Source organism: Elephantulus edwardii, unplaced genomic scaffold, assembly GCF_000299155.1.
Source record: "Elephantulus edwardii isolate Elephantulus edwardi_28Jun2011 unplaced genomic scaffold, EleEdw1.0 scaffold00102, whole genome shotgun sequence".
Classification (NCBI taxonomy): Eukaryota; Metazoa; Chordata; class Mammalia; order Macroscelidea; family Macroscelididae; genus Elephantulus; species Elephantulus edwardii.
In genome coordinates, this window is record NW_006399852.1 from 6,385,065 (window position 1) to 6,393,941 (window position 8,877).

Consider the following 8,877-nt stretch of genomic DNA (forward strand, 5'->3'; position numbering starts at 1 on the left):
AGAGAGTATTGAGATGATGGTAAAGCATTTGGTCATTACACATGCTTTCTAGTGTAATGCAACTTGGTCCAGCATTTCAACATAACAATCAAAATGTTGTTGGGAACGTTAAGATTCTGATTCCAGGGAGTTATTTTTAAAAACAGACAAAACCTCTTTAAAAATATTGGAAGTTTTTAAATTAATTTTTAAAATATTTTTTAAAGTTTTATTTTATTTTATTTTATTATTTTGTGTGTGTACTGTCAAATTGGATCTGACTGGTACAAAAGGAGATTGTCCCTCCTTCTCCAGCAGAGATCTGGTGGATTCGAACCATGAGCCTCTGGGATTGCAGTTAAATTAATTTTGACGTAAAGCTTTACTTTTAGCAATATGTTTTCCACTGTCAGTGTTGAACTGTAAATGAGGGATTGACATTTAAAATGTGATTCCCAGGCTCAAGCAGTTGTGAAATATTTTATGGGGGAATTATGAAATATTAAATGCTTGTTGATAGCAATTTTTATTAGAAAAAGACTGAGTCTCCCAAGAATTTGGTTCCTCTTTTGAATAACTCTTTTAGGAATTGTTGTTTGTAATATTCCACATACGTGTTTATACTAAGTGCTATAAAGGTAAATTATTTTAAAGAAAATAATGTCTGATTATAATTAGAAAGGAGCAGAAAGACTTTCTTGACTACTGCAATGATTAAGTGCTGGAATAAACGACAAAGTTGAGTAATCTTCATTCCTTACATAGCATCTTAAAATTGAATCACCAGTTACTGAAGTATGGCCTTATTTTCTTACAGTTTTTGTAAGCAAGCGTATTTGTTATTATTCGTGTATGTTGGTCAGGCATGGATTTAAATCTTATCCATTTACTAGAAAGACGTGGACAAATCAGCCATGTTAGAGCTTGTTTCCTCTCATGGTTGTGAAAATGAATGAGATTATAAAGCAGCACTGTGTAGGTAGGTAATTGGTGCCTTGTTTTCCTTCTCTCTAAATAGAATTCCCTGAATGATAAACATTGCCCACTCTATGCTGGTCATGCTTTGAAACATGTGCTTAAAAAAAAAACCCCAACAAACCCAAACCAACACTTTTTCTAATTCTTAAGAGAATGATGTAGAAGGACCTATTTTGAAGCTTGAGAAACTTCCACTACCTTTGAAAGTTGTTACTGTGAATGCCTTTAACTCAAGTTGTTTGACGTTCGTTGTTAATTATTCTGAACACTTTAGAATTAAGCACTGTTGTTGTTGTTATGTGCTGTCGAGTCATTTGCGACTCATAGCGACCCTATGCACAACAGCCCTAAATCCTGCTCTATCCTGCGCCAACCGCACTGCCTCTGACACACCCATCCCGATTACCCCAGTCACCTAATCAATCCATCTCATAGAGGGTCCTCCCCTCCCACTCTGTCCCTCCACCCTCCCAAGCATGATGTCCCTCTCCAAGGACACGTCCCTCCTGGCAACATGTCCAAAGTATGTTAGACGAAGCCCCAGAATCCTTGCCTCCAAGGAGTAGCTTGGTTTAATCCTCTCCAAGATGAATCTGTTTGTTTTCCTGGCAGTCCATGGTACATTCAGTACTCTTCTCCAGCACCACAACTCAAAAGCATCCACTCTCCTTCTGTCCTCCCTAGTCATTGTCCAACTCTCTGATGCATAACAAGTGATTGCAAATACCATGGCCTGTATCAGGCACACCTTAGTTTCCAGAGAGACACTGTTGCTCCTGAGTACTTTAGAGAGGTCCCTAACAGCAGACTTTCCCATCACGATATGCTTTTTGATTTCCTGACTGCTGGTGCCAAGAGTGTTGACTGTGGAGCCGAGCAAACTGAAGCTGTGAACAATCTCAATCTCTTCGCCATCCATCCTGACACTGCCAATTGGTCCAGTGGTGAGAATCTTTGTCTTCTTGACATTGAGCCTCAGTCCATACTGAAGGCTGCAGTCCTTGACCCTCCGCAGCAAGCGCATGAGGTCTTCCTCAGTTTCAGCAAGCAGGGTTGTGTCATCTGCATGACGCAGATTGTTAATAGATCTTCCACCAATCCTGATGCCACAATTCTCCTCATAGGGCCCAGCCTCTCGGATAATCTGCTCTGCATACATGTTGAAAAGGTATGGAGACAGGATGCATCCCTGGCGCACACCCTTCCCAATTTTGAACCATGCAGTGTTACCCTGCTCTGTTCTGACTACTGCCTCTTGGTCCAAGTATAGGTTTCGCATTAGCACAATTAAATGTTCTGGGATTCCCATTCTTCTCAGATTCAGCCACAGTTTGTTATGATCCACACAGTCAAATGCCTTTGCATAATCAATGAAACACAGTTAGACATTCTTCTGGTATTCTCTGCTTTCAGCCAAGATCCATCTAACATCAGCAACAATATCCCTAGTACCACGACCCCTTCTAAACCCAGCCTGGACTTCCGGCAGTTCTCTGCTGATGTGCTGTTCTAATTGTTTTTGGATAATCTTCAGTAGAATCTTGCTTGCATGTGAAATCAATGACACTGTTCTGTAGTTTCCACACTCAGTTGGGTCACCTTTCTTTGGAATGGGAACAAATATAGATCTCTTCCAGTCAGTTGGCCAAGTGGTTGTTCTCCAGATTTCTTGGCACAACTTAGTGAGTACATCCAGGGCAACATCTGTTATCTGAAATACTTCAGTTGGTATACCATCTATTCCTGGGGCCTTATTTTTTTCTGTTTCCTTCAAAGCAGCTTGAACTTCTTCGTTCATCACCATAGGCTCTTGCTCATATGTTATTTCTTTAAATTCCTCTGTATCATCCACTTCCTAAACCACATGTCTCTGGCAAGTCTATGAACCTGGAGGAATGATGATAGTTATAGAAAGACTTCAGGCCTTTGATTCCTATATATATATAAATGGAGGGTCCTTGTATTTAAATGTTGATTGGGCCTGAGGGCCAAGTGTTATTATTTTGGAGGAACATTCTTCTAAGTTGTACAGCACTCTTCTGTCAATTTGCTGTACTAAGATAATCTGGGTTTGCTGTGATGCTGAACCTTTTGTCCATTGGGCAAGTCCTATCTGCTGACACCCACAATGGAAGATCATTAGCTATCTGTATACTCCCATGCTATCTTATAGACACTGTTTCTTAAGTTCAACCAGCTAGCTGTACCTTAGACACAAGGATGGTGAGGATTTTTCCTTCACATACTTTGAGCCTATTCTTAGGAGAATTCGGTCTTGGGAAAGACTGAATGAAAGACATGCTTGGATAAGTAAAATGTCAGAGAAGGAGAGAAAGACCCTCAACAAGATGGACTGACTCGGTGACTGCAAGGATGGGCATAAACACAGCTGAGATTGAGGAAAGCGCAGAACCTGCAGGGCTTTGTTCTGATGTGCATAAGATTGCTATGAATCTAGGTTTATTCAGTAGCACATAACAGCATTAAAATCCTCAGTAAACTCCTAGCATTAGAAGAATATATCTATATATATGACAGCAGTTAGTCCATTCTTTTGGTGTTGTCTCTTAGATTTGTATCTTTAATACTGTTATTGGTAATAACAGGAAACTTGAACTTCACTTAACATGTCTTTCCAGTTCATGGCAGTGTCCTACATTTGCATATGCTGTTAACTCCTCATCCCCTACCCTCTCCCTTACCAGCCATGGTCTTCCATACTTCAGACGTCTTATATTTAAAGATTACTTTAAAATTTTCTTTCACCTCTTTGTATCGTCTGCTACCATAATTTTACTTCTGTTGTACGGGTCATATAAGAATTGATTGGACTTTTATTGTCTTGATCTCCTTGAGAGAAGGCATCTTATATCACTAGTCTCTATGTTGTCCCACCAAATACAGTGTCTGGTACTACCAGAAGTGTTTCTTGAATGAATAGCAGCTGTGAATCTTAGAAGTAATTGAGCCTGTAGTTATAGAGTTTGAACTGGAACATCTATTTTCTTGATAATTGTCCTCTGTGTTGAGGTGAAGGCTTCCCTTGTGGATTTGTAATGGAATTTTTTCAGACATAGCTCTGGTGGTCTAGTGATAGGAGTTGTTCTGCCATTCCAGAGGTACGTGGTTTGAATCTACCACCTCCTCTATGGAAGAAAGGCGGGCATTCTCCTCTTGTGCAGTTAACAGCGTCTGAAAATCCACTGAGAGATCAGCTATGAGTTGGTTCCAACCCCACAGCAATGAATGACTGAGGTGGAAGGAGAGAGATCATTGGAAGAAACCCAAAATGAATTCCTGTATTTAGAGAGATTGGACAGAAATGAACGGCACATTGACTTTTAGGAGTCTCTGGATAGCACAAGTTGCTAAGGGCTTGAGACTATGAGCTGAGAGGTTGGAGGTTTGAAACCATTGAGCGGCTCCTCAGGAGAAAGGCCCAGTGATCCTCTTCCTACAGGTTACAGCCTCCGAATCCCTGTGGAGCACTTTGACCCGCCACACATGCTGTGGCCTTGAGTCAGCATTGACTTCCTGGCCTCTTGACAACAGAGAAGTTTTGATTAAATATATTTGTGGAATATAGCTATTTTGTAGGAATATGCTGAGATCTCAAATATGGAGTATATTAAAAATAAATTTAGTTAAAAAAGATACAAGTAAGTCAAATCTGTTTTAAGTATTCATTTGTTTTAAGTGTTATGTGTGTGTTTTAGAACCTTTGCCCATTTAGGTATAGTGTTATGTATAAAAATGAAACTTTATGGCATTTTAGTCAGAGTACTAAGTTATTACTTGAAGTACTTAAATTCTCTCAAAATTGATATGCAAAATAAGCTTATTACATGTGGTTTTTCTGTCATTTGGTTTCTTTTTTTAAAGATACATTTTAAGTAAACTTATTGTTTCTATTTTGTTTCTTTTATTTCATCCTAAGATAGACCAGTATACTTTGTTGTTGTTGTGTGTCGTTGAATCAGAACCGACACAAAGCTGACCCTCCAGTGGGTTTTCAGAGGCCCTAGATCACAGGATGGAAGAGTGCCGGGCCTTCGATTGCAGAGCACCTGGTGGATGTAAGCTGCGTGCATCTGGGATTGCAGTGTAGCTTCCAGCCACTAGACCACCAGAGCTACCCAACATGCATTCGTGGTTTGTTATTAAGCACTTTTCCCAGACTGATCACTTAACAGCCTAACCTCCTGTCTTTTTTCCCTTCTGCTAGAGCTGGACTGGCCATTATGGAGGAGGAGCTGCAGCATTCACACTGTGTGAATTGTGTCAGTAGACGGTGCATGACTCGACCAGAGCCTGGGATTTCCTGTGACTTGATTGGTTGCCCCCTGGTTTGTGGAGCAGTGTTCCATTCTTGTAAGGCTGAGGAACATCGGTTTTTATGTCCATTGGAACGAGTGCCTTGTTTAAATAGTGACTTTGGATGTCCATTTACAATGGCCCGAAATAAAGTTGCTGAACATCTGGAAACATGCCCTGCAAGTGTGGTGTGCTGTACTATGGAGTGGAACCGATGGCCAGTTAGTTACGCAGACCGGAAATCCTATGAAAATCTTAGCCGAGACGTTGATGAAGTAGCACAGTTAGATATGGCTTTGGCCCTGCAAGACCAAAGGATGCTTTTAGAATCTCTCAAGGTAGCCACCATGATGTCAAAAGCAACCGATAAAGTACCTGAAGCTAAAGAACAAATTTCTGTTAAATCAAGCATCCCAGAAATTGCACATACTAATGGTTTAGTGTCTGTTGATGAAGAATCTTATGGTGCACTTTATCAAGCTACTGTGGAAACAACCAGAAGTTTGGCTGCTGCGTTAGATATCCTGAATACTGCCACAAGAGACATCAGCATGTTAAGTTCAGGTCTTCAGGCATCCCAGAATGAAACGGATGAAGAGCAGAAAACCAGAGAAAGCTTACAGGATAGCAACTCAAAAGACCAGGATCATCTTTATGAGGACGAGATTGGTGCAATTGGTGGAATTGACCACATTGAAGCGAGTCAGAATGCCCAACCTGAACAAAATGGTTCAAGTGACTTATTGTGTGACTTAGATACAACTTCTCAAAGCACTCCGGCTCTTTGTAATGGCTTTTCTTTGGAAAATATAAATACACAGGTACAGCATCAGAGTTTACATGATGATTCAAAACAAAATAACTTAACAAATGGAGAATGTGTGGCTTCAGATGACACTTCAAAACCTTCCAGTTCAGTCTCAGCGGCAGCACAGCTTAGGGAAGTCATACCACCCAATCCTTTGCCTAACGGTACAGTTCAGCATATCCTTGTGCCAGATGGTGAAGCTGGGGAAGACATACATTGGAGAAGGGTAGACTTAGTGGACTTGAGGAATGTGGATGTCTTGGCTTTCAGTCATCCTACTTCATTCAAATTTCTTTCTAATTCCTGTTGGTCCAAACCAAAAGAAGATAAAGCAGTAGATACATCAGATTTGGAAGTTGCAGAAGATCCCATGGGCCTCCAGGGAATAGATCTGATCACGGCAGCATTGCTGTTTTGCTTAGGTGATTCTCCAGGTGGGAGGGGTATATCTGATAGTCGCATGGTTGATGGCTATCGTATTGACTTTGGGACTCAGACTTTTTCACTTCCCTCAGCAATATTGGCTACAAATACAATGGTTGGGGAAATAGCTTCAGCTTCAGCCTGTGATCATGCCAACCCTCAGCTTTCAAATCCAAGTCCTTTTCAGACCCTTGGACTGGATTTAGTTCTGGAATGTGTCGCCAGGTACCAGCCGAAGCAACGTTCAATGTTTACATTTGTTTGCGGACAGCTATTTAGGAGAAAAGAATTTTCTTCACATTTTAAGAACGTGCATGGTGACATTCACGCTGGACTCAATGGCTGGATGGAACAAAGGTGTCCTCTAGCTTATTATGGTTGTACGTATTCTCAGCGTAGATTTTGTCCATCAACACAAGGAGCAAAGATCATACATGACCGTCACTTGAGGTCATTTGGAGTTCAGCCATGCATATCCACAGTATTAGTGGAGCCTGCCAGGAACTGTGTGCTGGGAATACGGAGTGATCATTTAAGCAGTCTTCCTTTTGAGGTGCTCCAGCATATTGCAGGCTTTCTCGATGGCTTCAGTTTATGCCAGCTCTCCTGTGTGTCCAGGTTAATGAGGGATGTGTGTGGCAGTCTGCTTCAGTCTCGTGGAATGGTCATACTGCAGTGGGGGAAGAGGAAGGATCCAGACGGAAATGCTTCATGGCAGATAAAAGAAAAGGTTAGTTTAACTTAATCGTACAAACCCATCGTTTTCCATCAAAACGCTAGCCATTGTTGAGTGGACACTGACTCATGGTGACCTTAGGCACCACATGAGAAAACATTTCCTGCACCTCTGTCATCCTCAGTCCCTAGCAGGCCAGCATGTTTGAGTCCCTTGGGGTGACTGTTAAACCTCTTTATGCCACTGAGGGTCTCCTAAGCCCTCTAGTTCACCATATATGATGTTTTCCCTCCTGGTTTGGTCTAAAGCAAGTGATTCTTCCTCTTAAATGGGTCTAAAGCAAGCAAATAGGACAGCTTTCTGTGTGATCCATAAAGTTTTCACTTAGTAATTTTTCAATGTAGATCACTAATCCTTTCTTACCTGCCTTAGCCTAGAAGCTCTGCTGAAATCTGTCCACCAGGGGTTACCATGCTAGTAATTGACCTACTATTAGCATCATTTTCAGCATGATAGCAACACCTAAGAGACTGTAGTATGACAAAACGATATCTGAGTGGTGGTGACATAGAGTGAGAACTTAATATTAAAGAATTAATAAAATTATTTGATACCTTATTGGAAAATTGGCCATCCCCTAAGACCCATAAAATGGAAGCTGTTTTTAGTGATCACTAACCAAGAACGTGGGTACTTGTTTGTCATTGTCACAGATGTGTTGCAGACATCCTAGAACTAGATTCTACTCTAATGTCGCATCACCACATTAGTATCTTCAACTGAGAAACATGCCCCCTCTCTTCTGAAGCAACTCCCTTTATTTGGCCTCATTTAACTGCCTTTAAAGTTGACCTCCATATAGAACATTTTCACCATAGAAAAATGGAGGCAATGAGGAGGTTATTTGCCACTCAGAATTGGCAGTTTCTCTCTTAGGACTTAGATATTTCATGCATATAGTGGCTAGAGAGAGATAAGAAAACGTTGTAGCTACTACTACAGGAATATTAGTAAGTATTCATTACAGTATTTGGGAGATAGATAAATGGATGAGTGTAGAAATGTCCTACCCTGATGTGAGATAAGAGTAGAGCAGGGAGATTTGATGTCACCAGTGGAACTCTGGATTTAGTACAGTATATAGGAATATTACACATTATGACCTGACATTGGAGATTTAGCCAGGCCTTGGAATAAAGCTGGCTCTACCAGACATTTTCTTCCTGTGACTCTCTGCTTTTATTCAGCTCCTATTTGGACCACTAGCCAGGAGAAAACAAACAGCTTTTAATCAAAGTGGGGTTCATTTCATTGCACATAGTTAAGATTTCCTGATTATTTTGTGCTCTGTTGTTAAATGCTTTTGAGTCGTAGGCGACTCATAGTGACTCTATGAACGAAAGACCTGGACACATGTATAACTTTTGTCCTCTCTCCAGGTTTATGCTGCTTCCAGAGGCAAGCTATTTCGGAAGTGATGTCACTCCTGCTTCCAAGCTTGTTTTAATCGGGGAGCTCCACCAAATACTGCTCTGTACTCTTCTATTTTCTCTTCCTTTTCCACATTACCCTAGTTTTTCAGAAGTCTACATCTACTTCTGTGTACTCCTGGAAGTGTTCAGTAAAATAAATGAACATGCTAATTATTTCATCTTTTCTATCCCTCCCCGCCCCCAGCAAAAGCAAAAAAAAAAAAAAA

General features: G+C 40.9%; 1 protein-coding gene across 1 annotated transcript in view; it reads left to right on the forward strand.

Annotated features, from left to right (window-relative positions):
* Positions 1-5,187: 5,187 nt before the first annotated feature.
* The window catches only part of FBXO30 (F-box protein 30), a 9,105-nt gene continuing 5,415 nt past the window's right edge, over positions 5,188-8,877 (forward strand). The window contains exon 1 of the mRNA XM_006891658.1: positions 5,188-7,232. Coding sequence (XP_006891720.1) covers positions 5,199-7,232 — 2,034 coding nt within the window. The 5' untranslated portion in view covers positions 5,188-5,198. The remainder of the gene's footprint in view (positions 7,233-8,877) is intronic.